Source organism: Fusarium mangiferae, assembly GCF_900044065.1.
Source record: "Fusarium mangiferae strain MRC7560 genome assembly, contig: FMAN_scaffold012, whole genome shotgun sequence".
Taxonomy (NCBI): Eukaryota; Fungi; Ascomycota; class Sordariomycetes; order Hypocreales; family Nectriaceae; genus Fusarium; species Fusarium mangiferae.
In genome coordinates this window covers 274,766-299,086 of record NW_024573932.1, presented here as the reverse complement: position 1 = coordinate 299,086, position 24,321 = coordinate 274,766, and the positions used below count along the sequence as shown (strand labels likewise).

The following is a 24,321-nucleotide window of genomic DNA, read 5'->3' as shown; positions in this document are numbered from 1 at the left end:
AAAAACCAGAACCATAATTATCAATTTTCAAACACCAACCTCTGTGCTTTGCTTTGACCCTTTATTCGGGCGTATAATACAAATTATCAACGAAATCCCTTCTAAACCCCAGTCTATTCCTTTGTTGCAAGTACGCTGACCACACCCTCGCCATTGACTGTTACGAGCTGCTTTGCAGACTCTCCCCACCGAACAGCAACAGAGGGTGTAGAACTCTTCAAAGGCTCGGTCCACTTCTTGCTGGACTTTGTGAACTGTTGCACTGTGATTCCAGCCGCACCGCCAGTGGCGAGGAACTGGCCACTGTAGTCCCACGCCAGGGACTGGACCGGCCCGCCAGTCTCAAGAACCTTGGCCACCGCCGCGTCTCCCTCTTTGCGCAGATCAAAGATAGTGACCATGGTCTGGCCCTTGGCTGTAGCTGCGAACCAGTAGCCGTTCTCGGAGAAGCGGAGAGCCTGGATAGGAGCGCCCAGGCTGAAAGAAGCTGCCTGCTCAAGAGTGTTGGTCATGAAGAGCTTGATTTCGCCTGATGTGGTACCGGCGGCAAAGAGGTGACCATCAGGGTGGAAGGCACAAGATGTAAGAGCTGGGAACGCGTTAGCACAGAATCATCTTTGGGTGTACCAGGAGAAACTTACCAGCATCGGTGTAAGCGCGGGCAACACGTTTCTGTGCGACCAAGTCGTAGAACACGATGCTCTTATCCGTACCAACAGAGGCCAGAATTTCACCGCTGGGGTGCAGGCTCAATGCCGTAGCAGCACCAGCATGTTCACTCAGTGATGCAACCTGGTTACCCTCCTGGAAGACCTTGATGCTGCCTTGGCCAGTCGCAAAAGCGACACCAGCCTCAGCCCAAATAGCGTCTGTAATAGGCTCACCCACTGAGAGAGACTGTTCGACCTTATCCTCGGTGGTAGAGTAGACAACTGCTTGTCCCTTCAAGCCTCCAACTGCCGCGGCATTGGTTCCTCCAACAGTAAGGGCGGTAGCCTCAGGAACGGGTAGGGAGTGTGTGGTTGCGCTCTCGAAAGCTGAAATCTCTTCGCCGGTAGCCCAACCCTCAGGGACAGGGCGCTTCTTGCGACCCTTTGATAGTCTGAATGCTCATTAGTCTTCGATCATGTAGTTGTAGGATTCCCACATACGTCTGATGGGTCTCGTCCACCTTGGCAACGAGTTCCTCTGGTAACTTCTCCACGCTATCGACCTGCATAGAATCACCATCGACCGCACCACCTGTCACAGTGACCTTGCTCAGAGCATCTCTGGCCTCATCTCGCTCCCTCGTGAGCCGTGCAATAACTCGGACAGCAGCGTCGTGCTGGTACAACGCTGTGGCAAGCTCCTCTCTGGTGCGCGCAAGCTGCTCCTTGAGGTTATATGTCTCTAAAGCCAGCGCGTCCCATTCGTTCTGGAAAGTAGCAAGGAGAGCGGGAATCGATGTGAGGGTAGGAGGACGCGGTCGGACAATACGCGACGAATGGATAGGGAGGAGGTCATCGGTGCTCAGGGCCTCGCCAGAATCGGGCTCGGTGCCATGTTCGTTGATGTATTGATCGATAAGGCGCTTCTCGTAAACGACACCTTTGCTGAATTAGCCGTGGAAGCTGCGCGTTGATGATGTTGATAATACATACCAGACTTCTTAGAAACGACGGGCTCTTGAGGAGCCTCTCCAGAAACTGTCAAGAGGTCAGCGCACCGTTACTTATCGATGACAAAACCGAAGAACTTACTTCCACAAAGCATGGCGACTACAAATTTGAGCTTGTGGAGCTTCCAATTGCTTGTCGTTAGGTATAGCGCAAATCAACGTCTCGAAGCTCTGTTGCGACGACAATTGCCTAGTCGAGATTTTGCCCGTGCACTGACCAGAGCTTTGGATCACGGGATGATAAGATAAAGTGGACTGTATCTTATCGTGCATCAAGATGATGCATGTCTCAACGCGGGGAGCACCGGTAATAGTGAGTTCGCATGTCTCCGTAATCCGATAATTGATGTGACTGCTTGTCGATAACAGCTATTGAGTAAAATATCTAATTACCTATTTTCTGCGGTGTTGGTGAATGTCGAGTATAGATTGAATACGTCCTGTGACAAGTATCACCAAGCTCAACGTTCATCATGGCCCTACCTCAACCTCAAGATCTTCGTGCAGCAGATGAAGCCGAGCAGATCAAGACTTTGGATCTGCTATTCGAGCCCAGTCCCTCAATCCATTCCACTCTCCTCCCCATTGTGCGAGATGCAGAGTATACATCATACCCGGAGTTAATCGAGGCCTGCAGGACTCGCCTCGCCTCACTCGCCTCCTCGAACTCGTCAGCCAACCCAGATGAGACTCTTCTCTCAATTCTCGGATCACATCCCCGTTTAGGGGCCAAGAAAGTTGACTCAGCACAGTCAGCTGCAGAGCAGGCCAACCTGCAAGGCCAAGGCGAAGAATTGGCAAAGCTGAACATGGAGTATGAGGAAAAGTTCCCCGGATTGCGATATGTCGTTTTTGTGAACGGACGGGGAAGACCTGAGATCATAGAGAACATGAAGGCTAGAATTTCTAGAGGCGACTTTTCGAAAGAGGTTGATGAAGCGTTACAGGTATGTACAACTTGCGGTTTGAGGTTTCTGATGCTAAGTCGTTGTTTAGGCAATGTGCGATATTGCAAACGACAGAGCCTCCAAGCTTGGCGTAAAGTCATGAACATAATCACTTATCAATAACAATCTGTTACCCGTTGCTTGAGCTGTGGTGTATCTAAGCCTCCCCATCTGGCCGAATAATAATACAAGCCAGTATAGCCTATTTTTGTTCCAGTCCTTGCGGCCGGATAATGCTTCAATATCGCCGTATTGAACATGAATAAGAACATATTGCCACCCAATGCTAGAAGTATACTTTACATAATTCCCTTAAATGCTCCCCGAGATGCCCAGAGACGCCACTATATATTTGCCTAGCTATCTTGACATCCAGCAGATGCCGTCGAGTTCATCCAAATACTCTTCGTACGATCTGTCTTCTTCGCCATTGTTGCCGTCATCGCTCTGCCCGAATAATACACTGAAGTCAGAATATACACTGTCTTGATCATCGCCCACATCGTCCCAGTCGTCATCTGCAGGATGCATGTATGCAAAACTATCCTCTTCGAGATCGTCCAGCGGAGGTAATGGCGCTGTAGGCCGTAGCTCTGGCGATCGAATGGGGAAGAGTCGAGGTGATGTACGCTTCTTTGTTGCAGCTACATCACCGACAGGTAGAGGCAGGGCCACAGGACTCGATAGCCGGCATGATGGGGGTTTTGGATGTTGAAATGCCTTTTGAGGTGGGTAGCTTGGCTGGGGTCTTGCCGATGATACCATCATGCCTGAAGGTCCAATGATTCCCGTGCCAGTTGGTGAGATCCTCAGAGATTTGCCCGCCGAGGAATCCTGTAGCATCGGAGGTCGCCAGTTCGTCTTGCCGGCAGCTTTCGACGTGATAGTCGCGATTTCCTGCTCATATTTCTTATTACCTGTAGTCTGACCGAGGCTCAGTCGCTTTCTCAGACAATTCATGGTCGAGAAGCGGAGAAACGAAGTTGCGTGAAGGTGTGCGGTCCTTCGGGTCATATCAACTGAAGTAGCCATCTTCAAGAACCGCTTGTCACCAGCTTCTTGACCTTCTCGGTTAAGGATGTGAGTAGCAGGTTGAGAATAAGGCTGAGAAAGACGACTCGTGATAAGTTCGGCACGAAGTCGACGTTTCTTGACACACAGGTCAGCGGTGTTGAAGCCATCGACATCAGACTTGCACCGCTTTCTCTTGATACCGCGGGGTCCCGTTGACGCTGGTTCAGGTCGTATGTCCAAAGGGCTGAGTTTGGTTTTTACATCCTTTGTTGATGGAAAAGAGAATCCCGGGACTTCGGGCCGGGACCTCGGGATTGATGTTTCTTTTGCATTCGGCTTCCGATGACCTTCAGGACTTTCTGCTTTCCGAACAGTACGATACTTGGAATCTCCCATCAATGCCTCGAACAAAGGGTCTGAGCCGGAACATCTTGGGACTTGATTCAAGTTATCGGAAGCGAGATCCAGTGGAGAAATGGCGAGGTCGTCATGGCAGCCACCTGCAGAATGGCAGCGCCAGGGCTCAAGCAGATTGATTGAGCTCTGTCCATTAGCCTCTACCTCCATTACGACAGCTTGCGCTTCGTCTGAGGGGTGCTGTCAGAGCTGCCTGGTCCGATCCATCCGCTTTAACCAGTGTGAAACAAGATGAGAGAGGATGTGCTGGCCAGGTATTAGAAAAGCCGAGGAAGGGAGATCTGGCTCTTCAGTGCCCAAGAGTTTCAGCTGAGAATGATTCGACTTGGAAATGTAATCACAAGTTGTATCTGGTGATGCGTGAAGAGCTCGGTATTTGAAATATCTCCGGCTTCGATGTGACACAAATTAACGCAACTCTTTTGACCTCAATGTTGCAGCAGAGTCGAGTCAGGACGGTTCCATGCACCGAATATGCCTCTCCCAAGCCTCTCAGGCCGTCAAGAGTTGTCTACTTAAGAGTGCAGACGTTCAATGCTGGTGGATAACTGGCGTGATTGTCGACAAGCGAAGTGGGGAACTGAGCTGAGGCCCAAAGTTAGGCGGGATCGGAATAAGGGGAGCAACAATAAATGGTATATCCGACTCAGGATAGTAGTCGGATAGGGAGAAAGATAGAGAGATAGATAGATAAACAGGACGAGGTATTGATAAGGGTAATAAAAGAGTAGGACGAGAGCGACTGGCAACTGATGATGGAGAAATTCAGAGACTGAAGAGGGGAAAGGTCGTCTTGGACAAGGAGCACCAAGACAGACCAGGACCAAGCTACAGCAGCTAGTCTCCTGCAAGTGCAAGCAATAGGAGCAAGGATCACGCCGAACCAATTCGATGGGAAATCCGGGGCCGACACGAGCAAGCGAGTTGAGATGCTGACTGTGACATTCGGATTGCTTTTTCTGGCCAAGGCCCAACAGCCATGACCTGGGGTTTACAGGGGGTATCCTAATACATCAGCACGCCTGTCTATCCTATTCGTAGACCGAGGCCAGAGACAGAGTTTTGTGACGTTGGCCTCTCAGAAGTCACAGCTGGAAAAACTTAGTAGTCGAACGACAGTATGTCCTATACATACTGTAGTCCGTCCCTCGAGGTAACATACCCAGGCAAAGAAACCCGAGAAACAAGTCCGGGGTAAGCCATCCGGGGCAAAACGCATGGTCGCACAGCATCTCCCATAGGCCGGGGGCGCTGGTCAGGCGGTTGAATCAAGCGTTCTAGGATACAGGGATCAACAAGATGAGCTTGCTTTTTCGTTGGCTGAGACCAGATGGTCGGGCAGAAAGGGGGGGATGGAAAATCAATCAGCAGGGATCACAAGGGAGGAAACCCGAGAGGTTTTGGTCAAACAGAATGGATTCTCATTGAGAAGTGAAGGTGAAGAAGCATCAATGCGGCGGAGGACAGAGTTTGTATCCTGGTCAGATCATATTATGCTATTGACCTGCTCAAAGTAATCAAGAAGTGGAGGTCTACGCATACGACTCAGCTTATAATACTGGTACTTACAGGTAAATACTATGTTTCAAGCAAACATCTCGTGACTGTCGACTCTCCTCCAACCTCGTGACAAAACTATCCCACTAGAGGTATCCCAGCCACAAGCCAGCTCACACAGAGCTACAGTAGCAGTACGGAGTATGACATGGCTCATTACCGTCAATGCTCTAGAACTGCCACCTCCTCTTTTAACTGAAACCACTCCATTGGTATACCTGCAGTCCTGCACCGTGCTCTTCTTCTACTGGACACTCGACTCTGGGGATCGCCTTTGGGGCTTGGCCGGAGGCGGCCGCTGTTTCTGGGGTTAAGATTGAGCAACATGAGAGATCACATCCCCTGGTACCAAGTGCACACGCGTACATACATGTGTGTATTCATGTACTGTGGTATCATTGGGATGTATTTTGGCCATTCTAAGCGGAGAACTTCTTCTGAGATGCGACCTTGCCCAAATCTCACTCCCGATTCGACGTCTGGATGCTGAGCGTTACGACATTCCTGAATCGGATACAACGGCATTACAGCTGTCCAATGCCTTCAGTTCATTTTGTCATGGACTTTCTAGATGCTTCAGTCATCATGAAAAATTTGATTCATCATGCGCCATCCCAACATGTACCCTTTCGCCTGTAGCCTTGTTACCTCACCACCCTGAAACAAACTCCAGCAACTCCAACATGCCTCGCAAAACCAGCTAGCTAATGAGCGTACCGTAACTAATATACATGATGCACCACAAGTCAACCTTAAACTCGGCTTGTGCTAACGTCAAAGATATCATTCTTCCATCCTCCCTGCTCATACTCAAAGAGCTTCTGCTCTGCATCCCTGCCTTCGTCCTCCCACAGCTTGACCAGACTGCCAGGTGCATACCGCCCTTGGAACACGCCTGACCCTGCTTTGACGCCAACGCGGGCGTCGATGTCTGGATCGGGCGCTGGAACGAGACGTGCAGCAACTGCTCGAATGAAAGTCCAGAGGTCCTTTGGATCAGCAATTCGTGTGGCACGGAGACGCTCCCGTGCATAAAGCATTTCACGGTTCAGGAAATGAAGACCTTCAGCAATTGAAGCTGCAATCTTGACCTCGAGAGCCTTGCGCACAATGGGCCGCACCAATGGCTTCAGGATCCAAGCAAGGCAAGCAAATTTGGACTTGCTCAGCGTGTAATTAAGGTGATGGATCCGGACCTTGACATCGCGTAAGGAGACAATCTGTTCCAGTCGATCCTTTCCAATTTCAAGGTCAAGAGTAATATCCACGCCGCGCTTATCGAGATGGAATCCTGCGATACCTTCATCAACCATACGGAAAAGACCAGAGTGTAAGCGGAACCAGTAACCCAGGTCGTCTGCTGCAATAGAGAGGCCAGACACAGTCACTTTCATCATTGATTTCATGGTAGATTGCGTCCCATGGAGTGCCTTTCTCACTTGAACATCGTTGTAGGTTGAGATGTTAAGCTGGAAGGGCAGGAAGGAGCTTGCATTGATGGTGCGACCGGGCTCAAGGATGAGATTCTCTAGCAGAAGATCGATGGCAGGTGCCGATACTTCAACACGTGGAATGGGGATGTACTGAATAGCCTGGATGAGGAGAGGGACAAAGATGTTGATAGTGTCAGTGACCAGGTCGCTATTAGCGTACTCGCCAGCTGGTGACAAGAGGAGAGCAATTCTTTCAGTCGTGTGGATGAGCTTCTTGATATCCTGGTCATCCAAGATTGAGCGGAAAGCAGCATACAGACTCGAAAGCAGGGCGTCCAGATCATCTCGAATTGATGATTTGGCAGTTAGATCATTGGACTTCTTGCGCAATTCCTGGAATCGTTCCTCGATGTTGTCAAAGAAGTCAGGGTCGCTCAGCATATCCTGCACCAGGTTGCCAATTTGTCGCACAAGCTCATCAAAGTTGGGGTCAGTTTGTCCATCATCGACAACAGCTTCGAAAGATTTCTTGACCTCATCCCAATGCTCGCGCTTGCCGAGAGAAGTGATGAACAACCAGAAATTGTGGACTGCTTTGTCGGCCTCTGGGTTGGGCTGGGTGTCCTCCTCAACTGCTTCAACGGTTGCAGCGGCTGCGTGGGAGTAGGCAAGAAGGTAACGTTGAATGAGCAGCGAGATTGTGGAAACCGATTCCTTGTAGTCTGTTCGCTTCCGGAGGTTCATCACAGTTTGCTTGAGGCGCTTCACCAGTGCATCACCTTCGTCGCCCTTCACATGCTCCTTGATGCTCTGTACCGCCCCGTCGGCCACTTCAAGCGCACCATCTTTGACAGTCTCACCGACATCTACAACTTCATTCTTAAGATCTTCGTCGGAAGGTGGAGCAGGCGATTTGCCATTGCCATTTGCATGTTTAAGGGCTTCTTCCTCCTCCTTGGACGGCTGGATGGCCTCGCCAGCTTGTTTGGAGACGTCGGACAAGGTGAAGGCAGTGTCTCGAAGCACCTCTCTTCCAACAGTGCTAAGGTCGGAAAGGAAGATGCGGAAATCGGAGTTGGTTAAGAGAAGCGATCCAACAGTCTGCAAGCTCTTGTAGGTTGCGACAGCATCGGCTCGGACCTTTGCCCTGGCAGCTCGCTGCTCAATATGTGCGACGTCGACATCCAAACGAGCTTTGGTGAGATACCAGATGAAGTCCTGAATCTGGTCCTTACTATTCTTGTGTTGCAATACCTCGATGAACTGTTTGATCCATAGCTTGATGCTTCTGACCAGGGCTCGTCCAGACGGGCTGAGCTCTTGTCGCTCAGGGTTCAAAATCTGCGCTGATAGGAGAGTTCTCAAGTGGATTATGAGCTGTTCGTTTGTTGGCATATATCCTTTAGAGATGGCGCGTAACATTTGATATGTATGGAGCTTCTCATGGAGTCGCGTCTGCAGGCCGGTGTCGTCATTGTAACGCGGCAGCAGAGGTTCGCGCTCTGCGTCCTCGCGATTTTTACCAATGCCAAAGCACGACAGCATTTTGAAAGCTGCAGGCGTAGATTGCCTGATGATAATCTAGAAAGTCGTGCCTTTTTTGTGGTTGCGATGACTTGTCAAAGAAGAGATTCCTGCTTGATCATTTTTATAGCAGACACCCAAGCTAATGATTAAAAGTGACGACGTCATGACTCTGCCGGAGCTTCAGGTCCTAGGCAGGCTAGGCTTACAGGTACAGCTGTAACACCTTGAGACAACCACAACCTTTGTAAATCTTAGGGAGCTACAGCTGTACGAAGCTCAGTGATTGAATGATGAAGTTTATTTCGCAGCCATGATGCCGTTCTTTAGAATTTCGACCTGTCCATGATGAGAGGGGCTTGTAAGGGAATGCATCTGCTAGTGACAAAGGCATTCAACTGGCATCATCCTGCATTTCAGCAATCATCAGCAAGCAATATGTACCGTGAATCACGATTTGCATTTGGGATTCTTGTTCAATGATCGTACTATGGTATTTATTTGCTTGGGAGTGAATTATCACTGGCAGTGCAACTTGTCCAGAGCATTAATGTTACTGACCAGTCGTTCCTTAGGTGTTAACTTCAGTATCCCCATACACTGAAGTAAGAATTCATTTCGTGTAATTTCAACCGCATTGGGCCATATAATTCCCTATAAATTTCACTGCCTTCACGTGTGCTAATGCTCTTATACACCTTTGGTGTTTTTAAAATGAACTTCCGGCGACCGGAGGACAATCGGCGGACCTCGGTATCATCAGCTGGTGTGGGGCCGGGTGTACTTCAGTATCAACACCCGGCTTCTAACACTTCCTCAACGACAAGTACAATACTGCGCAAAGCAAAAAACTCCAACAGCTTAAGAGAAGATATTTGATTACCTGCAGACTTTCTCATTACCTGATTTCGCTGGCTCAATCTTTTAAGACACTACGTTGAAGTTACATGCTCCGAAATTCCAAGCTCAATGAGCACGCCGAAGGAATGGAAGCGACTCTCATTCCAAGAAGCCTTGGAGCTAGCCAGACTTCCGGATGATACATCGTCAACACAACAAGCAATCCAAAGATTCATGAGTCGGCAGCCAGCTTGGACACCCGGACAAGAACTCCCCTGGGATGCTGTTGGGATTCCTCCGCCAAAGATCACAAGGGGAGCTTATGGCGCTGTCGTATATGCTCTATCAGCTCTTGCAGCGACTCGTGTAGTCGAAGAAGAAGACCATGGCAATGTAGACCAGAACAGACGAGGGATCCATGTAAGTTATATCTGTTTATGGGTGAACACAGGCTTATTCTCTTCAGTCCATCCACGCCGTGTTCACCAACCCCGGACTCTCGGATCGCCCTTTCATCCTAGATGTATCCGAAGTCCATTCAAGCCGTTCCTTTTCCACGCGGCTAGTTCACACTCGTCAGCCAACACGACCATCAAGTAACCTATCGGGTCCGTTTCCCGACTCGGACTCCGAAGCACCTCTTGGAAGTCCTTGTCTAACCAGTATCGTCACCTTCAAACGCCCGGTTTCCAGCTCCGATGAGGTCCAAGGGATTCCGCCACAGGAGAGATTCAAAGACATACTCTCATCACGCAAACCTGATCAGTGGAACCCATGTCCACAGGCCGACGTCGATGCTCTAAAAGCAAAGTTCCCAAATGAAGGCCACGGAGCATTCCCTATTCTCGACATGTACAAAGTTGACATGTCGGACTTTAACAAAGACAGGGCTATACCGGACCGGAGAGAACTGATCTACTACCGATTACTAAAACCTCTTCCGAAGCAAGACACGAACGCACACGTCTTGTGTCATGCATTCGAGGCAGACCGCAACAGTCTTTTCATGCTAGGCAACCATCTAGGCTACGGCCACGACCTGGGCATCGCGGCAAGCCTGAGCTATTCGTTCTACGTTCATGTCAACGCCGATGAGGCTGTGATGGAAGGAGACGGATGGTGGATGCAAGAAGCCTCTTGGCCAAGATTCAGTGCTGGTCGAGGCGCAATGGAAAGCCTGATATGGAGTCCTAAAGGCAAGCATGTTGCGACTGGCTACCAGGATGGCATTATACTGCCTATGACGGCCAAACCTAGTAGGGAGACAAAGCTGTAGGATTTGCGATTAACGAGGACATGGCTGGAGTCAGCCATTATTAGCGATATCAAGATTTTGTCATGGAAACACTATAGACGGCACCAAAACTACCTTGAGAAGGTCCAGACTGTTCAGTTGTTGGAAGCCCCGGCATAGCGAAAAACGAGTGATCATTTGTGTCTGACCCTCGATCCCCCGACGTTCACCTGTGGTCGGGACGAGAGGCTCACCGTCGCATCAGATCGTTTCTTCCTCTTGCTTGTGATCACAGTCGAGACGACGAGATCCCCCAGGTGCTCACTTCTCATATTGGTGGATGTATCCAATATATATACTAATACCATAAAACGAGTTCACGCCACGCTATTTGTGACATGGAAATTTAAAGTCTCAATTAAAGTAGAACGAAATATCATTATCAGGCACTTCTGTTGCTTCAGTCTATTTGCTCTTTGCTATATTTAGCGGTTATCTACTCCTTTTGTTGTTCTCGGATGCATATTGCTCAACGTAGATCAAACCCGTAGAACTTGGCCGCACTCTTTAATCTGTCTAAGACTTAATACTTCATCTTCATTAAACTCCACACGGCACCTGGCCAAGTCTTTTATACACGTGAAAGGGAAAGCAGCAGATACACCCAAGTTTACCGTTGCCGACGATTCCTTATATATAAAATAATTACAACCCTATAACAGTGTAATACAATATCAGTATCATACATATAAATATAATTAAGAGCTCTTACTCAGAGGCTTCTAGTCTCGAAACTAAATAGCTTTGATGCGAGCTGGAGACAAATAATTCCTTATATCGTATAGAGTATAACCTCAATAGTTCACGCACCTCTTTAGCTGTCTCTCATTAAGGTCAAGCTACTTACGGTGTTTGCCCAAGATAAGACGAGCATCAAAGGCAGAGCATATCTAACAATCGTCTCCTGTTTGCTGTGGCAGTGACTTGCATTGAGAAGCTCCTTCCCATCAGAATCCTCCAAGTGTGAGATCATCTGAGCACTCATCACATTTGATCTCTCCTTTAATATCCACAACTCTTTCATCTTCTCGCATCAACAGCATCAACAGCATCAAGTCAGAAAAAGATCTCAGCAATCAAACAAGAAAAAGGCTGGAATTACTATTATAAACTCCAACAAACCTCAGAACACAGACATTCACCAGCTAGTGCACTCTCTATTTCGGAGTTCACTGTTCACCACTGCGCGGCGATCTGGTCTATAAGGGAGGCATAAGCATAAAATCAAAGGCTCTGATTCACTGACAGTCGCGCTTGGTCTGCTTGGCATAGGTGCAGATTATGCTGCACCTTCTTCATGCACCACCGAATTTTATTATTTCAAGGAGCACCGCAGAAGATTTTAATCTTCTACAACTTCTTTCTCTTAAACACATCGCGATTTGCATATCACCCAACGCCTCCTATCCAGAAGTAACTTTATCTACGCCTTTCAAAGTAAGTTAAGGATTTAATAATCTCATTTGGCATCTTGATATTCTGGTCTTGACGCTTGTCTCAAGCCTGACAAGAAGTTTCATCTCTTGAACTAGTTCTATTATTTCTATTATCCACTGAACTACTCTTATCTAGTCGTGTTTACTACCTTGGTCTATACTGATTCTCTCCTGCTTGCAGTAACTGCTGTCCTCTTACTACCCTTGACCTTATGTAAGTGTTCGGCCTATTACTTTTTCTGATAGGAGTTGCTAACCCTAGTATTGAGTTCAGACTGCTAGTTGCATAATAAGGAAAGATGGGAGATCAAAGCCTAGCCCAAAGTCACGGGACGGCTGTGCCCTCTGAAGTCGTGACTGAGATGCTTCACACACCCTGGAGTGACGTCTACCGCATCAGCCCAGATGGCCAGAAGTACATTTCACCACAATGCCTTCTTGGCACCCCTGTGCCAAAGATCACCGAAGACAGCGACTACTGGATGCCGAGATGGCGCTCTCTTGAGTCCTACCTAGCACAAGAGGACTCAGAAGAAAAGAGGAAGAGAGATTCAAAGGAACGACTCCGACTCGACCCCCATAACAAAGATCTTGCTAAGACACACAAGCTCCATATGGATAATGTGTCTAAACAGCGCAAGATCCGCGAAATTTTCGGCCATGATTCGCCTTACCATCCGAATCAGCTGGTCTCCAAGCACCACCTACCAACAAATGGACTATGTGAACAGGAACTGATGTATAAGCTTGCTTGCAAGGTGTCTGACTTGCGAGTTCTGCATCATAAAGGGGAACTTGCCATGGATCCCTGGGACTTCCTCCGTTGGCGTATTGCAAAGAAGAAGATACAGTCGAATTTCACAATGTCTGCTCAGAGCGGCAGGGATATAATCAAAAGAATTATATTCAGCATCTGTGAGGACTCGAGTTCAAAGAGCGCCTCTAAGGATTACGAGGACCCCAAGCTGCGCGCTGCTATTATACGCTCAGCTGGCTATCAGGGTCGACTGGCCAGCTTCTGCAAGCCTGGGGACAGAAACAGGATCACCAAGATCAAGACCAAAGCAACCGGTATTGGACGCACCACCCAGCGGCGCTCGAAAGCCGACCCAGTTCCGTCGGCACGCAATCGAGGGCCAGCCCTCAGTCGGTCTGATAAGCGCCAGAAGAGGTCAGCTCAGCCGTCGACATACGGAGGAGTGAACGCTTACCGGGCACAACAACGACAGAGAGATAGCGCAAAGCTCTAAATTCCCATCAGTCTTATCTTTGACCATCACGGGTTAAATGCATACTATCTTGATACCTGGTTCTTGTTCCAGAGGCATTCAGCCTTCTTTCTACCGCATCAGAGAATCTTAAGCCTCAATCGAGGGGCCACTTTCGGAAGATGGAGGACTTGCGAGGCTCTGAGGATGGCAGATGCAAGACAGGATGATGATGGTGGTGGCCAGTGTTATGCCACTGGTCTATTCGTTTGCGCATTGGCATGTTCGGAGTTGGGGAGAGTTTGTACAACAATTTGCTGAGATATGGATATTTTTGGGGGGTGTTGAGCTGCTGCACGCATATTTACATTAATGCTATGCTTGCTTAAATGCTCTAGTGCGTAAATAACTCTAATATAGTCTTTCGTACGACTGGTTTTGACTTTTCGATGAACATCTTGTCAGTGACATGTCAAGGCGACGACTGCTACCAATGTCTGTGTTGCAAGTATGATTCTGTCAGTGAACAACCCACGCCAAAGTCCGGAACTGGTGACTTGGATCAAAATACACAGATTCACTCTCATCCACTTACCAACTCATTCAGGTGTGACAAACAATGGCCATTATTCCCATGAGGTTCTTGTGGAATTCGTGATCGGGTATGTCGGGTACATCGGAATTATGAAGCGATATCTTTCGTAATGTGAGGTTGATCTCTTCATATGATCTCGGGCTCTTATCGAAATACAGTAAGTTACCGATGAATTGTTCACATCTTCTCAAACTCTTTGTTTCTGTTGGTTTTTCATTTCCTGCGCTCAGTTGAACGTGGCTTTCTCCAACCTCCAAATACTCAGTGCATAGATAAATTCCACTTTAATAGCGAGTAAGACTATATCATCGATCGAAAACAAAGCTAACTGACTGAGAATAACAAGAGCACAAGACCCCGATATGAGTACTGCTCACTCGATTGCCAAAGCCAGTAAGGCTCGCTTCTTGAGCCAGTTCCCATGGACCATTTCACCTTTCATCATCGGCGCCCCAATGCGCGTCATGTCAGGGCCTCATCTAGCCCTTGCGGCCTCCAAAGCTGGAGGTCTTGGGTTCATTGGGCCAGGCGCGAAGCCTGAAGATACATCGAAGGACCTAGCTACGGTGAGGGAGTTGCTACGCAGTTCACCTCCACAGACTCTGCCGTCCGCATTTCCATCCAAGAATACCCTTCCCGTTGGTGTTGGCTTTCAGCTCTGGAATGGCGATCTCAAGTCTGCTGTTAATGCTGTGCAAGAACACAAGCCCTGTGCTGCGTGGCTCTTTGCACCGCGTCGAGGACAAGAAGAGCTTGATGAGTGGACGTCTCAGATACGAGAAGTCCATCCGGAGATACAGGTCTGGGTACAAATCGGCACCGTCCAAGAGAGTATTGAAGTAGCCAATAGTGCACATCGCCCAGATGCGTTGGTCATTCAAGGCACAGAAGCGGGCGGCCATGGTCGAGCCACGGACGGTCTGGGCATAATGACACTCTTTCCTGAGATCGCAGACCAAGTCCGTGAGTCGGGCGTGTCTCTATTCGCGGCCGGCGGCATCGCCGATGGTCGAGGCGTCGCAGCAGTCCTCTCACTTGGTGCAACTGGCGTCGTGATGGGCACCCGCTTCCTAGCAGCAACCGAAGCTCGTATCAGCAAAGGCTATCAACAAGAGATTATCCGAGCTAAGGATGGAGCTCAGTGCACCACCAGAACCATGCTCTACAATCATCTCAGGGGCACTATGGGTTGGCCAGAGCAGTATAGCCCACGGGGTATCATCAACCAGAGCTTTCACGATCACCAAGCAGGCGTGGAATTTGAGGAACTAAAGAAGAGGCATGATGAGGCATTGAAGTCTGGGGATAAGGGATGGGGGCCAGAAGGAAGGTTAGCGACGTACGCGGGAGCGGCTGTTGGGCTTATACATGATGTGCAGGATGCTGGTGATATTGTCAAGAGTGTGCAGAAAGAAGCTAAAGAGATTATAGCTGAGCTTGCGAATGATACTATATAACTTGTATCTTACCATCTCTGTCGAGATAGCTGAGAGGCAAAGGATCTCTGCTTTGCAAAACGCAACTTTGGCTACCCAACCTCTCGGTCTATCTGAGCTTGACCAACCACATCTTTCCTTGCTTTAATTGATATAAGATTCATAATCAATTCAGTCTTTGCAGATAAAATACGTTTCATTTATCAAATAATCAATACACCTGAAGGCTTGTTCAATGCCCAACGACACAGCTATCAGGTTGTCTCGGCTGGTTTCTTGCCGCCTCATAAAGAAACATATATGCCTTGATCATCCAGCTTGTTCTAAGCGCCCTAATGATAGAGAGATAGAGGTCTCGAATAAATCAACTGTTCAAAGACATTTGGTACATGTGAAAACTCGTCCTTTCAAAATCATCAGACATCTTTTACCGTATTTCAATCGACTTTCAGTCGGTAATGAGAGATTTTGATTGAAATAAAGTATTAAGTTTAAATAGAGAGTGTAGGCACATATTTATTTTTACTCAATGTCATGAAAGTAAGAAGCAATATGAGCCTCGGCAAAGAACACGATCTCGGGAGGCAGTGTACTGAGATTTTGACAAAGCGAGCATAAGGCCCAAAGAGTACATATAGCTAAAATTGTGCTTCACTGACATCCTGTTAGTCCGTGTCGTCATATAGAAGCTATTATTTCTCATTCCAATGCCAATTGTGGCATCCTACAAGCTCTTGAAGCCTTTGATGACGTTCCGAAACTCGCCTTAGCAATTGGGTGAACGTCAAGATCCGGAGCTTTTGACAGATCACGTGGTCATAAATACAGCTACTCCAATTGGCCAATTGGCTCGCAAAGATGGGTCCATCTTCCAACTTCGACCCAAATCAGCCCATTCCTCACAAATCCCTCGACAACACCTCTCTCAGCCCATCCCGAGTCATCCTCAAAGCTCGACCCCATTGCCAGGCGCAAACCATCAACAGAATGTTCCTGCAACGCTCCGCCCTCACTGCGGCTCGCCGCGTCGCCGCCCGACCTGCTGTCGCTCGCACCTTCACCACCTCTTTCGTCCGCCGTACGCATTTCCATTTTGCTCCTCCAGCCAGCCAATGGCGATCGTCGTATGATGGCTGACTAGTGTTTTTGCTTCCGCTACAGGAGATGCTGCCCGTCCTGCCACCCCCAACGAGCAGGCCGCTGCTCTTGCTGGCACCGCCGAGAAGAAGGTCGGCTCCTACAAGACTCTGAAGGGTATGTTGCCCGACAATGCCGCCGCCGACTGCCTCAATGGCACCCCGTAACCTCGGCCGATGGATCGTGACGTGACGTACGACAATCGCTGACAAGCTTGCGTGTGCAGAGGTCCGAACTGAGGAGGATCTCTTCGGTCCTGGTGCCGCCCCCGGAACTGTCCCTACCGATCTCGAGCAGGCCACCGGTATCGAGCGTCTCGAGATTCTCGGTAAGATGGAGGGCGTCGACATCTTCGACATGCGCCCTCTCGACGCCAGCCGCCTCGGAACGATGAAGGATCCCATCATGGTCCGATCCGCTGGTGAGGAGCAGTTCGCCGGCTGCACTGGTTTCCCCGCCGACTCTCACAGCGTCCACTGGCTCGGCGTGAGTCTTGACCTTGAAATTCCGGACGGGCGGATGTGAAATGCTGACATTTATAACTCTAGATCACCCGCGAGCGCCCCATCGAGCGATGCCCCGAGTGCGGCAGCGTCTACAAGATGGACTACGTCGGTCCCGAGGACGATCACCACCACCACCACCCTCCCGAGTTCGAGGAGCCCAAGACCTTTGCCGATTACATCAAGCCCGAGTACCGATACAAATAAATGCATTACATTGCGCTGAGAGGCATTGAGGAGACTGGGTCGTAGCATTAAGGGAAAACTAGATGGATGTGCATGGTGCCCCCGGGGAGAGGAGCCGTTTTGTGTAGATTAGGGTGCCTTTATTCCCTGTGTCAATTTACTAAGTTAGCTTCCAGAAGTTGATGTTGACTACATATTGGGCTTGTTGTGTTTGTGATAATGGCAGTTTGATCTAATTGAGCTTGTATAAATCAGAAATGACTTTCCAGGCTTCATAGTCTGTGTATAGCTGGATTGTGATGTCATTTCGTGATACGGATGTGAAACATCCATTTGCGGTTATGAAGCTCAATACTGCCAATAAGATGAGCCCATTCGCAAGACGACGAGTATTGAATCGTATATCAGGCGAGCTTTTATCTATTCTTTTACCGGCAGTCCTGACATCGTGGGAGTATTGGCTCTCATCTTGTTGATGCTGGGCATCAAAGTGGCGTGATAGTGTCGTGTCCCGGGCGCAGATATACATGAGCCAGGCCGTAGCGATACCCATGGTGTCTCTGGGGGATGGGAAATGTGTGCTGTAGAGCTCACTCATGGCGTTCAACCTTCATCTTCATCAAAGCTCAGCTTAATCTTTTTGGCCTTCTTGTTGGGTTTTCGATTCTTTGCTGGCTCTTTTTCGGCATCATCCTTCTCCTTTTTCTTGTCATCTCCTTTGCCCTCATCCTTAGCCTCATCAGCAGCCTCACCGATGACTTTCCCAACCTTTCGTTTCCTTCCTCCAATAGCAGCTTTGCTCTCTGATTCTCTGGCGGTTTCTTTCTCTGCTGCAGGTTCCACGTGGTAATCTCCAGTATCTTTGACAACTCCATCCTTGTCGACTTCAAGACTCACAACGTTTCCGTCTTCGTCTACGACAAGCGGGACATCTTCTGCCTCCTCACTGCTAGAGCGCTTCTTAGCTGACCTCCGTTGGGCAGCGAGTAGTGGATTGGGGCCTGTAGCGCCAGCAGCTTGAGCCCTTAGAGCAGCAAGAAATGGCGGTGCTGCTGCCTCGGTGTCGTACGACAGGTTTTTTGAGTTGATCTTGGGAGCCATGTTTGTTGGTGATGCATGAAACGGACTGGATACAGCTCTGCCTGCTATGGTTGGTTGAGCCGTAAGCGATTGGGTTGCGGCTCTTTGTCAGCGGGACGGGCTTCTTGATGGACGGGAGGATTCGTTGATTAGGTCGTTGTTGATGAAGCGGATTCAAGATCCAAGATTCAACCCCAGCCTAGACTCTTCTGAGCAATAGTGTAGCTGCATGCAAGCGCTAACTTAAGTTACACGTGGGTCTTGGAGCGACCTGAATTGAATTTCTTGCTTGCTTTCGCTTGTTCGTAGAAGCCTCCACACGGACCTGTAGTGAGTGTGAGTGTCAAGTGACAATCTGGATGTGAGAACCTAATCTAATTATAAATCTAATTATAAATCTAATTATCTTTCTCCTTACAGGGAGTTTTCGTTTTCTTCATTTCAGGTCAGTCAATTTTGCATCAAACGCATTCAGGTGCATGTGCAGTACCGGTTCAACGTGGGCCCTGATATCGGTGTCCGGTAGTGTTCCGTCCTTTTTGTTTGGTGTTTGATTGGATCGACGCTGTCATGATTCAAAGGATGAGCAAGCTATTGGCTCACGGACGAGCCCGTGGCCCCTGTAGCGACCCGGGATCTTGATGAATGTGCATGAATAACTGCAGTTGGTACCGCTCAAGTTAGGTACAGTACACCTATAGTACCTCCCTACTCTGCTACATCAGTCATTATCTTCAATGGCTAGGGGAGGAAGAAAACTCGGGACCTTGATCCTAAATGATAAAAAAGACTTAGGTAACTTAATATAAGTTTAGGATGCCTTTTGCTGAGTTTATTTTGACACCCTATATCAAGGTCCGATGTTTTCTTGCTCCCTGAGGAGTGGCTACAGACTCTACGGCCCCATCATGTTTTGCATGCTCCCACTTCCCACCCTCTCATGTTCCATCCGTCTCTGTCTGTGTCTTCTCCCTTATTATTTGCCTCTATCTTATTCTTTTTTTGGGCATCCCTTTCAAGGCCAAGACCCTTAGTCTGAGTACAAGAGTCAGTCAGTCTCTGCCGCCCTTGATGTACATGTACATACGTACATAGATGGAACATGCACTGGTAACTCATAACATGGATTCCCTCATTCATTGGTGATCTCTCGCTATCATCTGCCAAGGACAAGGAGTCTGTGCCCCACCGACCAGCTCTACCATGTCCACGCGTCAGTAGTTTTCTGCTTGCCAGATCAAACTCTGGGCCTGTCTTGTCTTTCTTTGGCTTTGATTTTGGTGGAATTTTCTACTGTCTTGCACTAGAATCAGGGAAGTGGTCCCTGCCGCTCATTACTTAATTCAAACCGTCTCGTCTCCCTGTCTGTCTGTCTTTTATTAGAGATCCAATATCCCATCCCACGACTGCTTCTCCTTCAATGCTACGTCTATGGACGACGTGCGATGATACCATCGAAATCCACGAGCCACGACAACGATACCACGACCGTCTTCTCTTCTGTGATCACATTTGACATAATTTTTTTTATTTACCTTTTTTTTTTTAAACTTCCCGGTCCCACCTTGAAGATCGACCGAACTACCTACGGCTACCGTACAAGTTAATTGCCCCATCCACCAATACCGACCTTCATCCCTGGCCTCCTATTCCTATTCCTCGACCACGACCACGACCACATCTACAACTTTATTCTTGTCTTCGACGGCCGTCGCAGGCGCCACGACACGGCGCTTTTCATGTCCTCCAGACCCCGACTGCCACCGATCACAATACCTACCGCCGTGGTAGGATCTTCCTCGCCATGGACTTGATCAGGAGGGCCACCAAGGTGGCTCCCAGCAAACCTCCTCTACAACTTCCCCTCGACGAGAAGAGGGATTCCAAACATAACAAGGCGGTCGATTCCCGCATGGCCTTTTTCCGGAGACCCCTGCGATTAAAGGGGAACTCTACAATTTCCGTACCTCTGGGCGTGGTTGTCTTTTTTCCAATGCTTGTTTTAATCCTTATTTTTATTCTCTTCGTCAGCCATCCCAGTTCCCCCGGCAGGTTTCTGATACCAGGGGGCGCTCCCCCCAAGATGCGGTAAGTCTGATATCAGCATGCTTGGCATATCACACCAGATAGCTAACATCCCAAACAGGAAAATCAGCGAAAAGTACGATAAGGTGTTCGTCGAGGGCTGCGCCCAGCCTGACACCAGCCAACCTCGAGTCAACGCCGCATTTGTCATATTAGCGCGAAACAAGGAGATCGATGGTGTTTTACAATCCATAAAATCAGTCGAGAGACATTTCAATCGCTGGTATCATTACCCCTATGTGTTCCTCAACGACGGTGACTTCGACGACAACTTCAAGGAGGCTGTTAGAAACCATACCTCGGGAGATGTCGAGTTTGGAAAGGTTGGACCAGACATGTGGGGGTTCCCCGATTGGATTGACCCCAAGGTGGCTTCAGAGGGCATCGCCAAGCAGGGCGACGCTGCCGTCATGTACGGAGGTCTAGAGAGCTACCACAAGATGTGCAGATTCTACTCTGGGTAGGTTGAGGCTCTCTTAGCGATCAAGGATAGCCTAGCTAACAGCGCAATAGTTTCTTCTTCAATCACCCCTTATTACTCAAGTACGAATGGTATTGGCGAGTCGAACCCGAGATCAGCTACTTCTGCGATATCACATAGTACGTTTTGCTCCTTTCAGACTCAGTCGCATTACTAACTAGCTGCAGTGACCCTTTCCAGAAGATGATCGAACACAACAAAACATACGGCTTCACAATCGCCGTCAAGGAACTTCGGGAGACCGTTCCCAATATCTTCCGATACGCCTCCGCCTACAAGCGACTTAACAACATCACATCGAAGGGCTTGTGGGAAATGTTCGTCGAGCCACCAGAGGACGATGACGAGGACACTTCTAAGGACAGCGATACCTCACCAAATCCCGAAAAGAGTTTCTGGGATACCCTCACGGGTAAAAAGGAGAACATTGTCGACCCTGAGTCAATGGAGGGAGAGACCTACAATATGTGCCACTTTTGGTCCAATTTCGAAATTGCGAAGCTCAGCTGGTTCCGCAGCAAGGAGTACCAGGACTTCTTCGAAATGATGGACAGAAGCGGTGGCTTTTGGATGGAACGAGTATGCAAGCCAAAGTCCCCCTTTTTGCAACGATGCTAACATTCCTTAGTGGGGCGATGCTCCTATTCACTCCCTTGCCGCCGGCGCGCTTCTCGGTCCCCAGGATATCCATTACTTCCGAGACTTTGGTTACCGACATACAACGATTCAGCATTGCCCTGCGAATGCGCCGGGCAAACAGCTCGCACGTGAGCCCTACCTAGAAAAGACAACATTCCCCGAGTATAAGAGATTTGAGGAAGACGACTACTGGGAGCAATGGGACGACGTACAAGAAGGTGGCATTGGCTGTCGCTGCAGATGTGATACAGACGTTGTCGATGTTGAGGGCAAAGAAGGATCATGTCTCGCAGAATGGGTCGACGTTGCTGGCGGCTGGGAACACCCATACTAGGCCACTTTAGACTTGAGCTGTCTTGAGTATGGAATCCAACAAACGGATCATCATCAGTATTCGAGCACTGCGATTATCAACCAAACATCAACGGCGCTTCAGGGGCATAAGCAACTTCATTCGACTAGGTCAAAGGGATTACTGCACATTCAGGGACAGGGAAAATTAAAAAGGGGGTGCGGCGTTTTGTTTTTGTCCCGAGCATCCTGACTTTGCTTTCGCCATGGTCGGAATACTCGTCTAACATTGTACTAAAGGGATATGGCACGCGCATCGTGGGGAATCTGCTGCATACACGGTTTGGGAGGTCTTTGTCAAGATGATCTGATAGACGATGGATTTACATTCTACTCTAGATGTCAGAGAGCCCTTTGCATTAATGATACATTTAGGATGAGGACCGCCTCATTCTACGACCACAGAGAAGTGGTTTTGTTGCATGTCTCATTTGGTGGTATTATGCATAAGTGATCGCCCGGGCCTTAATTTATGGTTCTTACAGCTGCAAACCTTAAGCCTCATGCAGCCATCCCTTGATTGTGTACTAGATTCCGTGGTAGCGTAGGCAGATTCCCAGGGGCTGAATGGACGTGGCGTTGGAGGCCCCGGTCTAGAGAGCACTGCCCTCAAGACACTCAGTTACAATTCTAGACCCACCAGTTCATGGAGGGCTGACCAAGTCCTATATAAGAGTCCTAGAAACCACAAAGAGAAGCCTGTGCCAATATCATTCAATTCACGGGTTCTTCCCTATTCTCATCATCATCATACAAACCATATCAGTTTCAGTCACAATGGATACCTTGAATCGTGTCTCAGAATATCTCTTCGGCCCTGCAACTCCTCATCGAGAACCATGTGGCCGAGCAGTACAGATCATGTCGGATCTTCATCTGGAGCTAAATCGACAATACGCAACGTTTGACTTCCCTGTTAAAGCACCTTATCTCATTCTTGGGGGTGATATTGGTCGTTTAGTCGACTACGACATGTTTCTTCCTTTCCTCGCACGCCAAACCGAGCGCTTCGAGAAGGTTTTCTTAGTTCTTGGCAACCATGAGTTCTATGAGATGGGCTATGAGGACGGTGTTGAAAAGGCGAGGGAGCTGGAAAAAGAAGAGTCTCTGAAGGGAAAACTTGTGATCTTGGATCGAAATCGCTGGGACGATCCGGATTCGAAACTCACAGTTATCGGCGCAACATTATGGTCGAATATCCATTCTTCAGCAGCTGAGACCATTGCCCTCCGAGTATCAGACTACAAGCTCATTAAAGACTGGACCGTCGCCAAACACAACGAGTGTCACGCCCGGGATCTCGCCTATCTCACAGAGACGATATCCGAGCTCAACAACCTTCCAGCAGAATCTCAGAGAAATGTCTTGGTGGTGACGCACCACGCACCCTGTGTGAAAGGGTCTTCAAGACCAGAACATGCGAATGCGCCGTATAAGACGGCGTTTTCAACGGATGTCATACAGGCCAGGGAGTTTATGCGTGGAGTGCAGGTTTGGATGTTTGGTCATACACATTATACGACTGAGTTTAAGAAGGGTGGTGTGAAGGTCGTTGCGAATCAGAGGGGGTATGTTTTGGGTTACAAGGGGCCGACACTGGAAAATACAAAGGGATTTGACGACGAGAGAGTTGTCGAGTTGTGAGTTGGGATAGTTTAGTTTCTTGCACTTAGATGGTACTGGGAATCTGCTCTCAAAGAGCTTGAAGTTGGTACACTGAGTTAGTTCATTCCATGTTACATGATGACCCCGTTTGTATGTATGCAATCCATGCATTCAACGCCGACTATATATCCTGAGCATTTGTCGTCAGAATAACATGATCTATGGCCCATCTCGAGTTACGGATTACGGATGTTGGTTTTAGTAACTAATAAGTCCCATATGGATGGGGGAAAAGCTTACGCAGGACCTGGTAAAGGTGCTATATCCGGAAGCTTAAGAGCTGTTCTTCTGTTGTGTCCAGGCACATATCTGAGCAGTATGCGTCTCTCAAATGCTTGGGCAATGGGCTGAGTCAAAGAAAAGCCCCAGACCGTGCCTTGCATGGGTTTTAAGCATGATTAGTTAGCTTCATACCCTTGTTCTTCTTCTCCATCTTCAAATACTCATCAACTGCGTGTTGATTGTATGTTTCATACCCCTGTTGTTGGCTATAGATCCACGCAGTTAAGACTGTGTCTTGGGCTATGCTCGAATACCAGGATGATGAAAGCACAAGAATGTCTATTTATACGAACCTAGAGTCTACCACCTGATGTTATATATCAGTGTTGTCTTCACTGTTTGATCCATTTTGCAAATCGTCTCCTCTTCACGATTTCCGCGATTACAAGATTCTATGAGGATTTACTAGGTAGTTCTTCGTCCATATACACCCACGATGTCAGCCAGAATATCCAATCCGTAATACAGTCAATATCCCAGCACGAAACCAAGAGACAGGTTATCCTTCTAGGCGACAGTTGTGCTAGACTTCCATGAGCCAAGCATTTCGA

At 48.7% G+C, this 24,321-nt stretch overlaps 11 protein-coding genes across 11 annotated transcripts; 7 read left to right on the top strand and 4 right to left on the bottom strand.

Moving 5' to 3' along the window:
* Window positions 1-113: 113 nt before the first annotated feature.
* FMAN_07849 (uncharacterized protein) lies at window positions 114-1,755 on the bottom strand (the record flags this gene model as incomplete). The annotated part of the gene is made up of 5 exons (XM_041821252.1): window positions 114-589; window positions 642-1,102; window positions 1,152-1,590; window positions 1,644-1,688; window positions 1,743-1,755. The coding sequence occupies 5 exons, from the start codon at window positions 1,753-1,755 to the stop codon at window positions 114-116; spliced, it is 1,434 nt and encodes a 477-aa protein (XP_041687051.1).
* Window positions 1,756-2,133: 378 nt separating this feature from the next.
* FMAN_07848 (uncharacterized protein) lies at window positions 2,134-2,710 on the top strand (the record flags this gene model as incomplete). Its single annotated transcript, XM_041821251.1, has 2 exons — window positions 2,134-2,607; window positions 2,657-2,710. 2 exons carry the CDS (start codon window positions 2,134-2,136, stop codon window positions 2,708-2,710), a joined length of 528 nt encoding a protein of 175 aa, XP_041687050.1.
* A 257-nt stretch (window positions 2,711-2,967) lies between these two features.
* Window positions 2,968-4,188, bottom strand: FMAN_07847 (uncharacterized protein; the record flags this gene model as incomplete). The annotated part of the gene is made up of 1 exon (XM_041821250.1): window positions 2,968-4,188. One exon carries the CDS (start codon window positions 4,186-4,188, stop codon window positions 2,968-2,970), a length of 1,221 nt encoding a protein of 406 aa, XP_041687049.1.
* Window positions 4,189-6,347: 2,159 nt separating this feature from the next.
* FMAN_07846 (uncharacterized protein) lies at window positions 6,348-8,573 on the bottom strand (the record flags this gene model as incomplete). Its single annotated transcript, XM_041821249.1, has 1 exon — window positions 6,348-8,573. The coding sequence occupies one exon, from the start codon at window positions 8,571-8,573 to the stop codon at window positions 6,348-6,350; it is 2,226 nt and encodes a 741-aa protein (XP_041687048.1).
* Window positions 8,574-9,521: 948 nt separating this feature from the next.
* On the top strand, window positions 9,522-10,668 carry FMAN_07845 (uncharacterized protein; the record flags this gene model as incomplete). The annotated part of the gene is made up of 2 exons (XM_041821248.1): window positions 9,522-9,812; window positions 9,859-10,668. 2 exons carry the CDS (start codon window positions 9,522-9,524, stop codon window positions 10,666-10,668), a joined length of 1,101 nt encoding a protein of 366 aa, XP_041687047.1.
* A 1,753-nt stretch (window positions 10,669-12,421) lies between these two features.
* FMAN_07844 (uncharacterized protein) lies at window positions 12,422-13,372 on the top strand (the record flags this gene model as incomplete). The annotated part of the gene is made up of 1 exon (XM_041821247.1): window positions 12,422-13,372. The coding sequence occupies one exon, from the start codon at window positions 12,422-12,424 to the stop codon at window positions 13,370-13,372; it is 951 nt and encodes a 316-aa protein (XP_041687046.1).
* Window positions 13,373-14,380: 1,008 nt separating this feature from the next.
* Window positions 14,381-15,382, top strand: FMAN_07843 (uncharacterized protein; the record flags this gene model as incomplete). Its single annotated transcript, XM_041821246.1, has 1 exon — window positions 14,381-15,382. The coding sequence occupies one exon, from the start codon at window positions 14,381-14,383 to the stop codon at window positions 15,380-15,382; it is 1,002 nt and encodes a 333-aa protein (XP_041687045.1).
* Window positions 15,383-16,348: 966 nt separating this feature from the next.
* On the top strand, window positions 16,349-17,208 carry FMAN_07842 (putative cytochrome-c oxidase chain IV precursor; the record flags this gene model as incomplete). The annotated part of the gene is made up of 4 exons (XM_041821244.1): window positions 16,349-16,439; window positions 16,523-16,615; window positions 16,725-16,984; window positions 17,047-17,208. The coding sequence occupies 4 exons, from the start codon at window positions 16,349-16,351 to the stop codon at window positions 17,206-17,208; spliced, it is 606 nt and encodes a 201-aa protein (XP_041687044.1).
* Window positions 17,209-17,790: 582 nt separating this feature from the next.
* FMAN_07841 (uncharacterized protein) lies at window positions 17,791-18,288 on the bottom strand (the record flags this gene model as incomplete). The annotated part of the gene is made up of 1 exon (XM_041821243.1): window positions 17,791-18,288. One exon carries the CDS (start codon window positions 18,286-18,288, stop codon window positions 17,791-17,793), a length of 498 nt encoding a protein of 165 aa, XP_041687043.1.
* Window positions 18,289-20,071: 1,783 nt separating this feature from the next.
* Window positions 20,072-21,806, top strand: FMAN_07840 (putative KTR5-putative mannosyltransferase; the record flags this gene model as incomplete). The annotated part of the gene is made up of 5 exons (XM_041821242.1): window positions 20,072-20,355; window positions 20,414-20,812; window positions 20,866-20,952; window positions 21,001-21,412; window positions 21,462-21,806. The coding sequence occupies 5 exons, from the start codon at window positions 20,072-20,074 to the stop codon at window positions 21,804-21,806; spliced, it is 1,527 nt and encodes a 508-aa protein (XP_041687042.1).
* Window positions 21,807-22,600: 794 nt separating this feature from the next.
* FMAN_07839 (uncharacterized protein) lies at window positions 22,601-23,467 on the top strand (the record flags this gene model as incomplete). Its single annotated transcript, XM_041821241.1, has 1 exon — window positions 22,601-23,467. The coding sequence occupies one exon, from the start codon at window positions 22,601-22,603 to the stop codon at window positions 23,465-23,467; it is 867 nt and encodes a 288-aa protein (XP_041687041.1).
* Between the last annotated feature and the right edge of the window lie 854 nt (window positions 23,468-24,321).